This window comes from Colossoma macropomum, unplaced genomic scaffold, assembly GCF_904425465.1.
Source record: "Colossoma macropomum unplaced genomic scaffold, Colossoma_macropomum, whole genome shotgun sequence".
In the NCBI taxonomy this organism is placed as follows: Eukaryota; Metazoa; Chordata; class Actinopteri; order Characiformes; family Serrasalmidae; genus Colossoma; species Colossoma macropomum.
In genome coordinates, this window is record NW_023494807.1 from 14,703,151 (window position 1) to 14,721,357 (window position 18,207).

At 38.8% G+C, this 18,207-nt stretch overlaps 1 protein-coding gene across 1 annotated transcript; it reads right to left on the reverse strand.

The window, feature by feature from the left end:
• Positions 1-1,731: 1,731 nt before the first annotated feature.
• acsm3 (acyl-CoA synthetase medium chain family member 3) lies at positions 1,732-17,939 on the reverse strand. The gene is made up of 13 exons (XM_036556139.1): positions 17,509-17,939; positions 15,784-15,994; positions 13,693-13,900; positions 12,168-12,311; positions 11,625-11,781; positions 11,349-11,428; positions 11,011-11,134; positions 9,693-9,773; positions 9,432-9,533; positions 8,386-8,513; positions 7,845-7,944; positions 5,307-5,426; positions 1,732-3,994 (listed from the first exon to the last, which is right to left on the reverse strand). The coding sequence occupies exons 1-13, from the start codon at positions 17,728-17,730 to the stop codon at positions 3,908-3,910; spliced, it is 1,764 nt and encodes a 587-aa protein (XP_036412032.1). The 5' UTR covers positions 17,731-17,939; the 3' UTR covers positions 1,732-3,907.
• Positions 17,940-18,207: the final 268 nt, after the last annotated feature.

Below are 18,207 nucleotides of genomic sequence, written 5' to 3' on the forward strand. Positions count from 1 at the left end.
TGACGTAGCATCTATTATGCAATTAGCAATTATGACATCTCATATTTATGACTACTTCCTCATAATTATGACTTAATATCTCATACTAATTACTTAGCATCAATTAAGACTTGCTGTCTCATGATAACGAAATTCAATCTCATAACTATGACTTAATAACTCATACTTACGAGTTAGTATCTCATAATTATGACTTGGTATCTCATAATAACGGCTTAGCATCTCATAATTATGACCAATTTTCTCATAGTTATGACTTACTTTCTCATAATTCTGAGAATTTTTCCTCATTATTATGAGACACTAAGTCATAATTATGACAAGTCAGAATTACGAGATATTAAGTCATAATTATGGAAAACGTTCGTATTATTATGACTCATTAAATGGCTCTATATATGTTTCCAGTGGTGGAAACGGGCTCCATAGAAAAATCTATAACGACCGCGAGAGACTCTGGAACCGGAGGCGAAACGGCTGTTTCGAGTCAATTTACGACCGAATATAATCTCCGCTTCATTTCCTAACAAAGAAAAGACAGCGGAGGAGACAGGAAGAAGAGGACACTCGCGCCCTCAGTGCTGATGAAGCAGATCGCGCTGGTGCTCTTGGTTGGGTGTTTTGCTCTCTGAAGGATGCAGAGATGAGCTTTTGATGAATAGTCCATCATCGGACTCCTCATGTTTTATGGCTGCCAGTCCCCGCATGAACTCCTAACCCGTTTCTGGAAGTTGTAATCCTGCTTCACACACACACTGAACTCCTTACTGACCATATTCCCATATTCTGTGTCCACTGACTCCTGCATTCCCACACGGATCTCCTCTCTCATTTGACTTGACTCTCTTTAAATTCTGTAACTCTACAGATTCTACCAGAACAGTCACAGTGTGTGAGCTGCTGTCATCACAAGTCCACAGGTGTTACAGCTGTGGCACAGCTCGAGCTGACTGTGCATTTCAAGCTGGCAGGTAGCTTTACAACTTAATTGGATGTGTTGGCTTTAAAAGCCACCATAATTATGATTTATTACTGTCTGGCAAGATACCAAAACAAAGACTGATAACTGACATAGGCAGGCCAGTGTTCTTCAGTTATATACTAAATTATTTTCACCTGTCTACCCTCAAAGATCACTGTTGAAAAATGCATTTACTGTTTACTTTTTAACTTGTTTGATATGCAGTTCTGAGCAGAAGTTAGAGGGGCCCTTCATTTATATAATTTCAAGTCAAAACGGCCTAAGCTATTAATTTTTTCAGCGTCAGGAAAGAAAGAATAAAAAAAATGCAGAAACCTCAACAACTAAATATAATATTAATCATTTCAGTATTTAGTGTGGCAACTCTGCATTTTTTATAGATTCTATTATTTTCAGGAGACTTTCTTTCAATTTTTCAATGAAGACTGAAGTTCAGTCTTAACAGTTGGTTGTATATTCTGCACAAAAGAGTGGACGAATGAAGTATTGCAAAACATTTGATACTCAGCTGTCGAGGATTTGGTATAATTTTGTTAAATATATGTTTCCTGCTTTTTTGTGACATTAAAAAATTAATATCTTGTACATAATTGCAGTTTTCAATGGAAGTTAAATAAACAAATGTATGGCTTCTGACTTCTGCACCGTACTGCAGTGTAAAGAAAAAACCTTTGAAATGGTAACTTTCTAGAGAAATAAAAGTACTTCACTTCTAACATTTAGTTAATATAACAACGTTTTCTAAGTAATTCTGGATTTTTTACTTTTTTTTATTAGTCTGTTCATAATAAGATGTTCACAGAGTATAAAAAGCAGCTGCCATTTTCAAATGGTACAAAATATAATACGAAAACAGCGAGCTACAGGCATAAAATATATGTTACATGGTCTATTACTTATTTATCTGGTAATTAAAATGCCATTACATTTCTTCTTTGCTCTCTCTTAGGGCATCCCCAAGGGAACTGGGGGCACCGAGGGCTGGTCAGGTCAAAGATCAGAGCATCAGAGCCAGCAGCATCTGTCATCGCTGAGCACACAGCAAGGGTGAGATGAACTAGCATGACATAACACTCATTAAGGTAAATCAGCCCCCAGAGTTACGCAATATTTACATAACAGTGACCAATCACAGAGGCTCTAGAGAGAACTCACAGAACAGAACTGAAGGCCACTGTCCTGATTCACTGATCTGTTGCCGTATTGTGCTCCAGGGGATGATTTCTCAGTCCTAGATTAAAAAGCTTTTTCGATGGAGAATACCCACTGGAATCTTAATCTGTGATTTGAATACACACCCTACAGGTCGCTTGTATAACAGCAGATCAGAGCGTGTGCAGAGACTGCACAATCAAAATCTGTCTATGAAGCTCAGTCACTTAAAGATCTTTTATAGTCCTATTAAACAGAGCTGTTACTAGTAATCAGAGTTTTTTCTTTTTAAAATAAAAATGACTTAACAGAAGAATAATAAAGCATGCACAGCCTGCCACCATGCAAAATTACAAATAAGATATGAAACAGGGCAAAAATACATATAAATGTGTCCATCAGGCTGTGTTTCTTACTTTAAAAGAGACCAGTAGGGGAATTTAAAATGTGCATTATCATCATGCAAATTACCAACAAATCACTGCCAATTTACTGAGATTTTTAAATTATCTATTTTTGATCATTTCTTTATTCAAACATCTGAGGTTAACTAGGTAATCAAGACAGTCCTATTTTATACAGCTATACAGCTTATATAGTTATGCACTTAAAATTAATAGACCCACATCAAGAAAGGACAGTTTTAATGTCTATATTAGATCTTAAAATATGCTTTTGATCAGAAAGGTGCTCAACAGTTGTGAATGTGTCTCCCTCTACAGGCAAATATGTGTATTACAGTTCACTACCTCTGGTTTGCTGTTTGTTTTGTAAAACTTCTCATCACAAGAGTTAATAAGGTTGGAGAAATCTAGAAACAGGAATTCTATTGTGTTTTCTGAGTTTAAACCCAACCTTGAAACCAAAGCGCAAATGATTGTCTAATAAGTCAGTGCTGGGTTTGAAGATGAGACTCTAGCTCAAGTGTGTCAGGCTCCATTTCTCACAGGCCAAAACACTGCAGACTTCAGCATATTGCCTCATTATACACACCTGATTCAGCTCATCAGCTAATTAGCAAGACCTTCATGAACTGAATTCAGAGCGTTAGATGATGTTAAAGGCTCTCCACAGCACTTTGGCCCAGAAGGTCCCCAGCTAGAACAGGCATACTCAGTCAGTCTGCGTCAGAGATATGCTATATTCTTGTGGCCTTATGCAAAGGGCATTTTCTACCACACAAAGTGCCAGAGCCTTTGGCACCAGAAAACTGTGTTTTTCATTGGCCATCAGTCCAGTTTTAAGGTTTTTGGGACCTACTCAAGATGGATAATAAACATAACCTAATTGTATTTGAGGGTGTTTTCCTCCATCTTTCTTACCAGGTGAAGACAGTCGCCAAGCACTATTACATCACCAATAAGTGCTCCAAAATCTAACACAGAATAGTATGCTGATGTGTATATTGCTATTTTTATGATTATTTATCCGTAAAGAATTGACATAAGCCAGTTAGGCTAATTCTGATCATTAGCATTTATGCTAGCACTCCTCCACAGAATGAGTGTTTCTGCTCATATTTTCACACATGTCAGAGAAAAATACAAGCTTTGGTTGATTCTACACATGATTCTCTGTGATTGTAAACATTTAGCTAAGCCAACCAGAAATCAACATTGTCACAGTATGTTAAAATTGATCTCACAGTCTGGACCTTTTTGTGTTTCACCACCTCCAACACACCTGATTCAAATAATCAACTAAATCTCAAGTCCTTTATGATTAGGAACCACTAGTGTAACAGATGCTGAGGCGTATGTCTGGTAAGCTTGGTTATGACTGCTCCCATTCCTTCTTTCTTAACTCCACTCTCCGGATTTTACCGCTCACTGTTTTGGGCAGCTGGTCCACAAACTCAATCTATGAGAAAACAGAAATTTCAGTGACCAAATGTACAATAAAGACATTCTTCAAAAAATGTAATCTGTTCTTTTTACTCTTTGAAAATGTTGTCTAGAGATGTACCAGTGGGATTCCTTTGGCCCGGATCCTGATCTTCCTATACTGAGTCTAGAGACAATATTTCTATTTTCATAGATAATATAACTATACAGTAGATACAGAAGGTACATTAAAGTTAGTAAAACCAGAGACATTATAAAGGAGGAGGAGACAGTTCACTGCTTGATAAATGAATGAGAAAGCTCATGATGCTGAACATGCTGTCAGTTTATGGGGAAAGTCCCACCCTTCAGTAAAATGAGCCAATCAGCTTGCTGGTAAAGCCACAAGCAAGAAAGCCCTCTTCTTTGTGGAGATGTGCATGTACATGACTTTCAGTTTTCAGTTTACAGGATCTCTTCCCATTCAAAGAGATAGGAGTCTAGTCTTGTATGACTGTAAATAACTGCCCAGGGTTGGTGACAACGTGGCTGCCAAGTGGACAGACTTTCCTATAAGGATTTTGGTAAAACCAATCCATTTTAGGCAAGATATGCTAGCCTGCCAATTACTTTAAACCCAGTACATAAAAGCATTTTGAGGATGTGCATAGTGTAACAATCTGAACTGATAGGTTGTTTTTGGACATACTTTCTCAACATTTTGACCATTTTACGCTTTATTTAATGACTTTCTATATTGACCAGTAAGATGATTTTAGGCTCCAAGTCACTATATAAAATACACTTGGATCAGCTCTGATCTGAGTTCTTCTGATCAGGACACCCTTGATATTACCTTGGACTAGAAACTAGTGTGGGCATAAGAGGCAGAGGTGCCTTGCAAGGGCATTTCTAAGGTGAGGATACTTTGTGAGGGTATTTATAGAGCACTCTCATTTATCGACACTGCTTAGCAAGGGTTCCAGATTTAATAGGCACTTTTGAATTGATGACATATTTAAATATCTGTTAGAATAAATACGTCACATTTGAAAACACCATGGCAACATTAAATGTTACACTTTTCAGTTTAAGCAGCTATAAATAAATTGCCTGGCTTTTTTTAATGTTACATACAAAACAGTACATACAATGACTTATACTTACCTTGTTGCATTTAATTTCTAAATAATTCTAATTTCCTCACAGTACTCTATGTACACAGTTAGTCAGAGCTGTGAGTAAATATACATTTATACTGCCAAATCCCAGTGAGGCACTTGTGAAATATGAAGGTACCTTGTGCTATGGGGGCGTACTTAAAAGTCGTAACTTGTAAATGCAGGTACCTTGCGGGGGTATTTATATGGAGCTGTGACATTCTTAACATGTGTCTGCAGTTCTCTAATTAGCTCATTCTGGTCCCTGGATTTGTACTCCGGAGCAAGCACCACAAACGCCTTCACAACCTGAGAGACAGAGACAAAGAGATATAGACAGAGAAATAAAATGCACATTCTATATATCTCATCCAGAACACATTAACATTGCCCCAATATCCTCTCTCCAATCTCATCAGAACTCCATTCACTCAGACTAAAGCACAATCATAGTGCAACTGCTATATGGACTTGAATCTCTTACTATTTGCTTGTCATATTTCCACACCTACATGTTACATGTTCCAAGAGTTTATTTTGACTGCAATAGATAGCACAAAGATTTTGACTGAAAATACAGAGATATATCTAGACTTAGACCTCAACAGGAACACTGGCAGCATAACAAGTCCTCAACTGCCTACCTAATGCCTGGCCCACAATAGGGGATAATCTGACCAAAGATGGGGCTGATTCACCCCTACTGACAAACTGATTTCAGGAAGGTCTTAACAAATATCGTTCTATATTATCCTGTGGCGTGTGGTGTGTATAATCCAATCTTTACCCTCCCACCCCCAAATCTACTCACAATATTAAACATGTTCAACATTTATGACTCAACATCCTGTATTTCTGTAGTCAATGAGAACTGAGCTGAATGGAGGGCCCAGATGAATGTAAATACAAATTTAATTTTATGCAAGAAAGCAAAAGAATTTTCTTTTACTTTTCCGCTGCTAAATTTACAAACAACTATCTGTAATCTGTTCCTTTCTGTCATCTACCATGTTTGTTTTGATCTGAAGTAATGTTTCTTCGTGAGAGTGACAGGGCCATTGATCGGGACTCTGACTTGTGAGCATAATTTGTGAGTGCTGTTCTGGAGAAATCTTGTAGTGTACGGGAGTGATGACTGAAAGCAAAAGACAAAACAGTGGAATCTGTGATTATGTGTGGAGTGTCATGTTTTCAACATCAGTTAGGATTTTAAAAATCTTGTAGTTGGCCGTACACTTACACCTTTTTCAGATTATACTTACAGACTGCTCAAAAAAACTGATGCTAAGATTCAATCACATTAAAGTTCTATTTATATCATGACTATTCTGCCATGTGTTTGTCATTGATACACTACATGGACAAAAGTACTGGGACATCCCTACTAATTATTGAGTTCAGGTGTTTCAGATCAAAATGCACAATGCAAAGCGTCAGAGGGAGTGTTGTAAAGCACGCTGCCACTGGACTCTGGAGCAGTAGAAACATATTCTGTGGAGTGACGAGTCACGCTTCTCCATCTGGCAGTCTGTTGGATGAGTCTGGACTTGGCAAACGCCAAATTACCTACCTGACCTAGGCCCCTTAGTTCCTTGGCCTAGGCCCCTTAGTTCCAGTGAAGGAAAGTCTTAATGCTTCAGCATACCAAGACATTTTGGACAATTTCTGTGCTTCTAACTTTGTGGGAACACAAACACACTCCAAAATCAGAAAGCCTTCCCAGAGTGGAAATTGTTTTAGCTGCAAAGGAGGACCAACTCCATATTAATGCCTATGGATTTAGAATGGGATGTCATTAAAAGCTCCTGTAGGTGTGATGTGTAGGTGTCCCAATACTTCTGTCCATTTAGTGTAGTTTGACACATTTCCTAAAACTATGTGTCACAAAAGCATGTTTTTTTTTTTACCCAATAGCAGTTTTTGACAAACTGGTTCAAATACATGAATTCTTGACAGTCCAAAACAGTCCATACTAGTATGTTATATTTATTTCCTACATTCAGAACAATGAAAGCATGCTTTTAAAGGAAAGGCACAATATGCACATCTGGGATCATTTCTTTCCTGATCTTCAAAACTTTGACTGCTCAGGGATTTTGTAATTGAAGTGCTCCCCCTCTCTGTAGTCTATGTCCAATTTACTCTCTTCCTCTTTTTTTATGCATTTTTATGCATTATTTAACCCTCCTCTGTGGAATATGTGGGATGGGGGGATGCATGAGATGAGTGGGCTGAATGGATTTAAGGTATAAAGGGTTTTTTTATCTCAACAATTATCTACATACAGTTGTCAGTTTGTTCTCTTACTTAATTGCTTACCAAAATTCCAATAAACAGAATTATTCACGAAGTTTAAAAAAAGAAAAAAGTATTTAGCAGTCTTGCAAAGACAGTATGTCTGTTATGTCACAAAGTAACATTTCATAAGATCAAAATAAAAAAAATGACTCAAAATGGCTTGTTAAAATGACATCAAATTTTATGGGTTATAGAGAGCAGTTTGCCAGCATGTAAGAGACCGCTTCCAACCAGTAGACACTTAATCTGCTGACAAATGAATCATAGCCTAGTACACATTTAGCCTTTTGAACACCTTTTCTCTATGGTTTAATAAAAGTCCACTCAATTGCTCATCCAATCTCATTTGAGTCATCATCAGTGCCTGTATGAGAAACAGATAATTAGTGCTGCGCTGACCAGAGGCTATTCCTTTTAGGAGCACATTACCTCTCCTCTGACTTGATCAGGACTGCTAACCACTGCCGACTCAGCCACAGCCTCATGCTCTATTAGAGCATTCTCCACCTCAAATGGACCGATTCGGTATCTGAAATAACCAGACAGTCAAAAACTAGGAGGACATGAAACACAATTCACTGATTAGGGATCTCAAGAGATGTGCTCTAATTTTAAACAACTTAACAGTGTCTCCAAACAAAGCTAAAAACACTGAGTGGACTTGTAAACATTAGTGATATTGTGACTCAGTATCTAATCTAATAAAGCACACCTTTAAATATTGAGCACACTCTTAAATATTGTGAATTAAGCTCTATTGTATTACATTTTATGACAGGTTCAGTGTATATAATTATTCAGCATCCTAAAATTGAAGTCTTCTTTTTTCTATACCACTTTTTAATTCTATTATATTAAGTTGATACCACATGAAAATCCTGAAAGGAGAAATAAGAAGCAGCACACACAGAACCCTATAAAAGTCTTTGTGATCATCATGATCATCACCATCCTTACACATCTTCCTCACCCTGCAGATAGTATGACATCATCAGCTCTGCCAACAAACCACAGGTATCCATCCTGGTCCATTACACCTCTGTCACCTGTCAGGTAGAAATCACCATGGTAACACTCTGCTGTTTTCTCTGGCTCCTCCTGCAGAAACAACCAGAAATGTCAAAACGGACCACACATGTAGAGATGACCATAAGCACTACGCATGCATCAAGACAAGCAGATTTGTTCTGCTAAACTACAGAATGTAAGTGCTTTACTCAATCAGTCTGGACATGTTATTGGCAGGTGAGCATTGAGAAAATGAAAATGGAACATTTGATAATCCCAGTCCCAGAAACATTTTCATCATTTAAGGATTTTTCTTGTAAAATGTCTAATTTTCAACCCAGGACAAATGCCAAGCCCTAATTTTTTGCAAAGTTATGAACATGTACAGTGTAAAATCCAATTAATTGAGTTCACTCACACACTGCATGCAGAAAATGATTACTTTAGCTCATTTGAGTTGCTTAATAAATCTACACTATGTAAGTTTTGGGGATTTGGAGACCTTTCTGGTGGCAATGTGTATTTTCATGCAATTTGTGGAAAAAGTTTTTGTAACATCGGTTGTGCTTCGGCCACCTTCGCTGAGCGGATGAATCAGATGTTTGCGAGCGTGTTGAAAGATTATTCTAAGAGAACTCTTGGTGAAGGACATGTCTTCCAAGGATGTGAGTGAATTATCAACCACTGACATCATATCATATCAAAGTTCCACGAATTCTGACTTTTAAATTATTTATTTCAGGCTTTACAAGGCAATTCACAGCAGTGAACGCACACCATGTTTTAGCATTTTTTTATAAATACATACATACATACATACATACATATACGTACATAGTGCAGCTTTGATTAGATAAATTGTATAAACTGTGAAGCAACAAAAATAACAAAATAAACCATAAAAGAAATGTAACAAACTGTAAGAATACCAGTAAAGATTTTCAATAATAAATAGTACGCATTCTACTTTAGCCATTGCTCATTTAAGACAGAAAAGAAAGTACACACCGTGTATTCAGTGAATAGGGAGAAAGGTTTGTGTGGTTTCACTCTGATAGCCAGATTTCCTTCTGTTCCTCGAGGAACAACATGCCCCTCTTCATCCACCACCTGCAGCCACAGCAAAAATCACCACAAGCACAATTATATATCAAATACAACATTTCTTTTCTATTGTTTTGAATACATATCTGATCTGATCAACGGTATGAACGGATTTAAAACAATGACACTTCCACACAACATTTCTGTCTCTCAGTGATTGTTTACCTGCACGTCATATGCTGGAGATGCCTTGCCAAAGGAACCGGGTCTAATCTCCATGCCTTTGAAAGTGCCAGCAATCAAAACCTAGCAAAGAATCAATATGTCCAGTTCTAGATCATTGTTCTGATGCATTAGAGTATTCATATAATCCAACAAAAATGATTTTTGTCAGAATAAAGCAGATTGGACTCCGGAGTGACGGAGTCAGGATGATGATCCCTGGCAATGCCATAGCCATCGGTGACCAGCAGAGCACGGTGCCCTCACTCTGGGTGGGTAGGAGGGCCCTCCTTCTAGTGTGTGAAGACCCTTTTGAAGGTTTACATTATGTGGAGGTTTCTTAAACTTAAAAAGTGTTCTTCACACTCACACATCTCATTTCCAAAGTGGTTCTGTAAAGAACTAGAAGTGTATGCCATTGAGCAGAGAACCCTTTTTGGCACCTATTTTAAAGAGTGTACTGTTGACAGTGTTGTATGTGAAATTGTGTCACCACCACACAACCTCTAGAACAGTGTTCTCAACCCTGGTCTTGGAGGACTACCTGCCCTGCACATTTTAGTGTTTTCTCTGCTTCCAACTCACCTGATCCAACTAAGCTGCTAATTAACCAGCCCCTCGTGAGTTGAAGTGCGTGTGTTTTGGCAAGAAAACACAAAAATGTGCAAGGCAGGGGGTCCTCCAGGACCAGGGTTGGGAATCGTTGCTCTAGGAAACTCAGTCTACTTTCACAAGCACAGGCTGTATAATAAGAAAGTTGCATAATAGCTCTGGACTCAAGTTAGTTAATGCACCGCACTGTACCACACTGCCCAGTAGAAAAATCTAATGAGGGAAGAAAACAAACCTGAATTGAATATTATAGCTTGAAATGTAAATATGACCAAATTGAATAATTCAGAATTTAAGGCCCATACCAATTAAGTATGTTAGATTATGGACCAGGTTCCCAGACCCAGATCAGGCATAAGCCTAGACTGAAAAGGATTTTCAGTGGTGAATCATCACTGGCATCATATTTTAGTTCTAAATCCTTCCTAAATTAATACTGTTAAGACATTTAATAACTGCATCAAAACCTCCTTGTTTAAAAACAAAACAAATGGAAAGAAGTCAGAAAAGTGCATGTTTGAACTTGCCGATATAGAATGTGAATGAAATGGAAATCTAATTCATGATGTAACTTGTGTTGTACTTGTACTTGTGTGCTATAAGGTAAATTGACTGTATACCAAAAACAATAATAACCATAGATCTCTGAGGCTGAATGTAATTGAAACTTTTGAGCAGCAAATGTGAAAAGCATTCCTTCTTTACTCACAGTCTCAGTCTGCCCGTATCCCTCATAGATGTCCAGGCCTGTGAGCTCCCTCCATTTACTCATCACCTCAGGGTTAATAGGCTCTCCTGCAGACAGACAGTGCTCCAGAGCCTGAAAATGAAACCTGGTACACACATAGTAAGCTCAAGATGCTGCTATCTCTTTGCTATTTCTACCCTAATCTGCACCATACTTTTATTGTGTATTTTACACTGTATTGTTGCTAGTTCTTTAATGTTTCTCATCAAATTCTGAAACAAATACTCAGTGCCACCTGTGTATATAAGAAAACTGAACTGTACTGAAATTAACTGAATGTCAGTTTGCTGATACATCACCTGGACGGATCCTCCTGTACCAACATCCGATAGGCTGTCGGAGCTGTGCAGAAGGTGCTGATGGGATAGCTGGAGAGAGTCTAAAGAAGAATGGCAAAGTGAAAATGGTTTCAGGGATTCATTCTAATGAGATTTCTTCTACAGAAATGCCTTAGTTGGTGAACTGACAGAACTTTGTGGATAGCATAGTCAAAAGCTGGTTTGGTTCACATTGACACAGATTAATTAAACATGCTGCTGTGTTGCTTATAATAACAAGATCTTTTAGAATTGCACCTTGAGGACAGTGTGTGTGTTGAAGCGTGGCATATGGTGTGCAAACACACATGTTCCCTGCGTCCAAGGAGCAAACACACTGCTCCAAGCAGACTTAGCCCAGCCTGTGTCCGAGGTATTCCAAAACACATCGCCATCAGTGAGGTCTAACCAGTACCTACACAAACACATACACTAATTAATTATACTGTACATACACAGACTTCCTAAAACAATCAATTTACATGACTCAAACTGACTCTGTTTGCAAGTTACAAATAAATAAATAAATAAATAAACACAGCCTATTTATGCATTACACAGTTTCTGTGTCTGCACGTTCTATATCAGTAGTCTCAGACTCCAGTCCCCCATGGACCCACCTGATTCAAATGATTATACTCTACATACTTACTTACTTTTGGACAATAAAAGAAATGATTTGCCCTTTCAGTACAAACAAATGAAACATGTAGCTTTTGTAAAAAGCAGGTTACCACTGTTGGTCTCTAGTATTTTAACAAAGGACATTTCTCTACTGAAAATATATGAACATAAACACACCTGCCATTGACAGTAAGCCCCAGGCCGTAGCTACAGTGGCTGTGAAGGGTCATTTTGGGTGACCCAGTGGTACCACTGGTGAAGAAGATGGTCATGGGCTCATCACTCCTAGTGTCCACACAAACATGGTCAGCAGAGGCGCTCCTGCACAAGAGGAGGATACACACACTTTTTGGAAACTACACATTCACAAATCATCACCTCATGTGTAGGTTATCTGCATACAATCAAAGTAAATGTCACTGTGTTCTCAAGAATTTCACAGTAGAGATCACAGTGGAAAATAACCTCACTTTGTAAAAAAACAGAGGGAATCCAGTTCTATTTTGATAATTTCTGATACAGGTCTCAGAACGAGGGTTAAATCCAGTTGTACCCTGTTTCTCTAATGCTCTTCCTTGTGATGCAACGGGCCAGACTTCCTCCCATAAAGTGTCAGCAGATATCCTGCATGGGATGCCCGATTTGTTCAGAATCAATACTGGTGTCTCAATTAAGCATACACACAGAGCGTTTTTCTGTTTTTATCCATTATCAGTTGGAAGAAATGCCCACTGCCATGAATTGGCATGAACAATGAAAATCAGAACATCCATCCCATTTACATATCAGTCTTAAAGGCACAGTAATAAAACAGCCCGTTTCATTTTAAGTGTGGAAATGGTCAAGCAACAATGAAAAATTATTTTTACGGTAGCAAACATTTATATATACTATATGGTCAAAATATGTGGACACCTCTTAGACAAACAGTGTCAGTAGAATGGGTCAAACTGAAGAGCTCAGTGACTTTAAATGTGGCGTAATGCATGCCACCAATTGACTCTGGAGCAGTGGAAACATGTTCTCTGGAGTCATGAATCGCACATCTGGCAGTCTGACTGACAAATCTGGGTTTGGCAGATGCAGGAAAAAGCTACTTACCGGAATGCATAGTGCCAACAGTAAAGTTTGGTGGAGGAAGGATAATGGTCTGGGATTGTTTTTCAGGGTTTGGGTAGGACCCTTAGATCCAGTGAAGGGTAATGTTAATACTACAGCATACAAAGACTTTTTGGACAATTATATGCTTTCCAACTTTGTGGCAACAGTTTGCAGAAGGCCTTTTCCTGTTCCAGCATGACTGTGCCCTGTGCATAAAGTGATGTCCATAAAGACATAGTCTGACGAGTTAGTCCTCTGTGGAGGACCTCCAGTGGCCTGCACAGAGTTCTGACCTTAATCCCAATAAACACCTTTGGGATCAACTGGAACACTGATTGCAAGCCAAGCATTCTTTTTCAGCGCCAGTAACTGACTTCACAAATGCTCTTTTGACTGAATGGGTAAAAATTCCCACAGACACACTCCAAAATCTTGCAGAAAGCCTTCCCAGAAGAGCGGACGCTATTACAGCCAAAAAGAGGGGCCAACTCCATATTAATGCCCAAGATTTTGGAATAGGATGTCCAACAAGCTCAGGTGTCCATATACTTTTGGCCATACCGTGTACTTTATAACTAGAATTAAGGGGACAAACCCTCACCCCATAAGGGCTGTAATGTCGGCCCATCCTGAACGCCTCCTACTGGACAGCAGGAGTTTAGAGGTGAGTGCAGCACACTGTGGAGTCACAGCCTCTAACATTGGAGCCATACTCTCATCTGTGATCACACACTTGGCCCCAGAGACCTGCAGACGGTGCAGGATATCTCTAGCTGTAAGCTGGGTGGTTCCAGGGATCAGAACTGTACCTGTGGGAGTAAGAGAGAGAGAGTCAAAAGGAAAATGAGTGTTCCAGAACTGGGGCAAGATCCTTTTCAATGCACGCACTTCAACTTCACTTCAGATAATTACTTGAAGAGCTGAAACTCAATTTATAATTGATATTCACTGCCACATTTTTAAGCAGCTTTTTTGAGCAAGTTCAAGGCACAGGGTTTGAGGTGAAGTATCTCTAGAATATGATGGAGCTAATTTTCATCTCAGATTTCATCATTTCCAATTTATGACTGATGCAATAAACTGTAATGGCTGCAATGAAATGACTGCAACGAAACATTTAGGCTATGATTTCCCGATAGAGAGTTACACCTCATCTCATAGTAGACTGCAGAGTCAGTGATATACCTCAACTGAAAGAATTTAATTCTTTCTTGTAGAGCGCCTCTGAAAGCAACTTTATAGAAATCCAAGTCCAGACCTCTAATGAGCATCACTGAGAGTGACAGTGGCAAGAAAAAGCTGGCGAATGTGGCAAGAGAGAGCATCTGAGGTGGCACAATGATGCAAGTAGTACATGTTTGAGTTTAACAGAGGAACTCAGATCATACAGAAGAGAAAAATGAGATAAATCAGTGACTACCGCTAAAAGATAATAGAAAATTAAGGTAAGGAGTTAAATATGAGTGTAAGGCACAATTACAACAGATTAGAACAGTTAGGAGTTCATGCAGAGATTGGAGATCATGATACAAGTACTTTTACAGTCTAAGGCTGGTCTTAAATTCAGCTAAGAATATTCTTTTGCAAGAAACAAATTTTATATACTATACACTATAATCGCAACAGTAAGAGATGGGCCAATTCCATTAAAGGGCCCATGTCACAGAAAACCAAATTTCTCACACTTTTTTTTCAATAAGAGTTTGATGTAGTATGCAAACACTGCTAGTTTGTGTTGTTTTGCAAGTTTCAAAACATACTATTCCTTATCCAGTCCATATATGGGAACTAAGCTGCAAAACAGCCCACTTTGAATTCACTGTTTTTGTGATGTGACAAAAAACAGCAAATATACGCCCATCCACCTGAAGCGGTTCAGCTACATCTGATCACACTGACATTATAAAGTGTGTTTCAACTCGGGCTGCTTTTTGAATGACGTATAATACAGGGCACCCAACCACAACAAAGGTTAGTGTATCAGTCTTAAAGGCACAGTAACAAAAACTGCATGTTTAATTCTAAGGGGTAAAGAGAGGTTGGAAAATAGTCATGTAAAAATCATTGTTTTTTATGATTGCTTTTGGGACTTGGTTACAAAATACTGCACAAACATCATTAGTGGACCATAGAGGGAAAATAAATCCAAGAAAGATGTAGGATATGGGCCTTTTTAAACAGTAGTTCCCCAGCAGTCCTCAGTGTTGCCCAGTTGGTCCAGATTTTTGCTCTAATCTAACTTGCAACACACAGGGATAGAGCAAAAAACGTGGACCGGTTGGAGAACCGCTGCTAGATTTGACACCCGGATTTGAGAAGAGCCAGTTTGACCGGCTACAAGCACCATATGTAAGGCAAGTAAGCACTGCAATCCACCTTTTCACATATCTACTTTCATTTTATTCCCTCAAAGAAAAAAAAAGATTCCACAGATGTGCCTCTGCATGTAGGTGATCTTGTTTTTAACGGAAATCATAGCTATGCCCCACCATCCAGCCATGGCAATAAAGTTTGAGCACTTAAAACTACTTTCATTAAATGTGGCAGAATTTCTCAGTTAGCTGGATAACTTAGGTCCAAAGAGAAGACTGTCCAAAGCAAAAATCTTTTACAGTTTACTTTTGGCTCAATTTATCTAGCTAAATGAAAAATCCTGCTTTGTGAAATTCCCACTGGCCAGAAGTGTGTTTACCTGTTCTGAGACAGGCGATGTTGACCAGCCACCACTCCAGAACTCGGGGGAGCACCAAGAAGACCCGGTCCCCTCTCGCCAAACCGCATACTTCACTCAGAACATTAGCAAGCTTTCTAGAGTGAAACCCCAGCTCTTCAAAACTCCACCTGATCTCTCTACCATCATCATTCACCCACCAGAAAGCAGGAAGAGAGGACTTTTCATTTGCCTACAATTTCACAGAACAACAAATAGTAAACTTATTTAGATTGAAACAGTATTAGAAAACATGTTTAATAACACTAAACATAACTGCAATTATCACGCACTCTTAAAAAAGATGGATCTACTAAAGAACCCTTGAAAAGACAATGGTTTTATAAAGAACCATGAACACTCAAAGAAGCCATATCATGATGCGAAGAACCCTTAAGCATGCAAATGGTTCTTTGAGTGTTCATGGTTATACATACAACCACTGTCTTTACTACAGAATCCTTGAAGAACCATCTTTTTAAAGAGTGTACTCTACATTAGTACTTCTGATTTTCAGTTCATTTTCAAGTGTATTTGCAAAGGGTTTATTTACAAAAGTAACACCACCCATGAAGGCAAGATGAAGACAGAATGGAATACTCCAGTGTTTTCCCCAAACCTTATCTCTATCTGATGCATCTGTGGTATAAGGTTGGTTAACACAGACAATAATTCTGATGTATTCTCTGTATAGTAAAAGAACTGAAAACTCATTGACTGAAGCACCTGCCCACTGGTTTCTATAACAAGAGTTTCAACTCAACAAGGAAATAAACTGAAATTGTAATCACCTAATATGATACCAATGTGTACTGATACCATACACCGAGTTCAAGGTGCTAAATGAGTAATTTAGTGTGATAAACATACCTGATTCAGCTTCCTGAAATAAATGAGCTACCTGTATTACTAACAGCTCTGAGTTTTCTCTTGTTGTTTCTCCTCCAGCTATGCACTGTGCAAACTGGTTTCTCACCACAACCAACTTAATATTTATTAATAATACAGTTTAAATATGTATGTGGCTCCAAAGTAAAGTCTTCACAGTTTCAAATCACTAAAGCCCTGCATGACCTGATCTGTACAACAGAATGAACACAGCTGCTCTGCAGAACTTCAGCACTGATGATCTTGGCAAGGCAGCTTTATTTATACAGTACATATTAGACACAAAGGTAATTCAGTGTGAGTTAAAACAAACGGGAATAAGTGTTATTAAAATTAGCTTATCAAGGGTAAAGTGCAGTAAGATTAGAGTGCAAGTAATAGAGCTCAATCATAGGCGAATGAAAAGAGAAATGTTTTTAATCTTGATTTAAAAATTTCGACATTTGGGACACATCTAAAATATGCTGTCCCTTTTTGTTCCAGTTGTATGCAGCAAAAATGCTAAATGCTGCTTCACCATGTTTAGTTTGGACTCTGGGCTTGACTAGCTGACCCGAGTCCATGAATCCCAACTCGGTTTACATTCTTTAAACATATCAGAGATGTATTCTGGGCCTAAAGCATTCAGTGGTAAAACTCTAGCAGCAGCATTCTGAATGTGCTGCAGCTCTTTAATGGTCTTTGGGTTAAAAGTAACCTAAGAAATGACCAGTTAGCTGCAATGTTGTTTTGTATGTGCTGTCAAAATTGGTTTAGGTCTGTTTCTCTCCCTTCCTCCCTCTCCCAGATACCTCAGCAATGGCAGCAGCGCCTTAGTACCTTTTCTTTAGTCTCCCAAACGTCGAGGACGTCTTTGGCGAAGTTAAACTGGGCAGGAACTCGAGGCTTGTATGTCTGTTTCAGACTCTCGTAGTCGGTGAAGTTTTTGGGGGCTGATGTTTTGTATCTGACCGCTGGTAGCCCCCGTGTTCGTCTCCACGCGCTCGCCTTGTAGTCGGTTGTCGTGAAATTTACGGAGCAACGAAATGTAAACAAACGCATTTTCTAACGTGCACGTTCAAAGAACCGTTATATAAAAATGTATGTCATTTTAGTCAGAAACAGGACGTTGTTTGAGGACTTGCTCTGCTTTGTCGTTCTCCAGTCCCTCAGAAACATTACTCACATGGAGTTTATCAGTCCACTAATCTCTTCTCTCATTCTTCTCGCGTTTTTTTTCCTTCAGTCGTGGCTGTTTGAGCTGTCAGCCCTCCCACCTCACAGCAACGAGCAAAGTTCAGCTGCGGCTCGCGGCAACGGCCCACAGCTGTTCATATTCTGAGCTATCACTTACTGAGCCCTTTAGGGGACATATATAAAGCCTCTTTGTATTGAAAAACTTTCAGGAAAAGCTGTACCCCATGGACTTTCCTTAAAGAGCAGTGAATAGAAATGTGATAACTTTTAAGGGGCAAAAGCTGGGAGGATCAAAGTCTGATGAGGCCCCCAGGCAAAAGAGAGTGGGGAAAAAAAATGCAG

Bases quoted from the DNA above. Each gene is read 5' to 3' on its own strand.
- acsm3 (XM_036556139.1), bottom strand. From the start codon at position 17,730: ATGCGTTTGTTTACATTTCGTTGCTCCGTAAATTTCACGACAACCGAC. The intron at 9,534-9,692 runs GTAAACAATCAC...CTGTGGCTGCAG, and splicing joins CTCCAGCATATGACGTGCAG to GTGGTGGATGAAGAGGGGCA. The intron at 8,514-9,431 runs GTGTGTACTTTC...TTGTTTCTGCAG, and splicing joins CCCTATTCACTGAATACACG to GAGGAGCCAGAGAAAACAGC.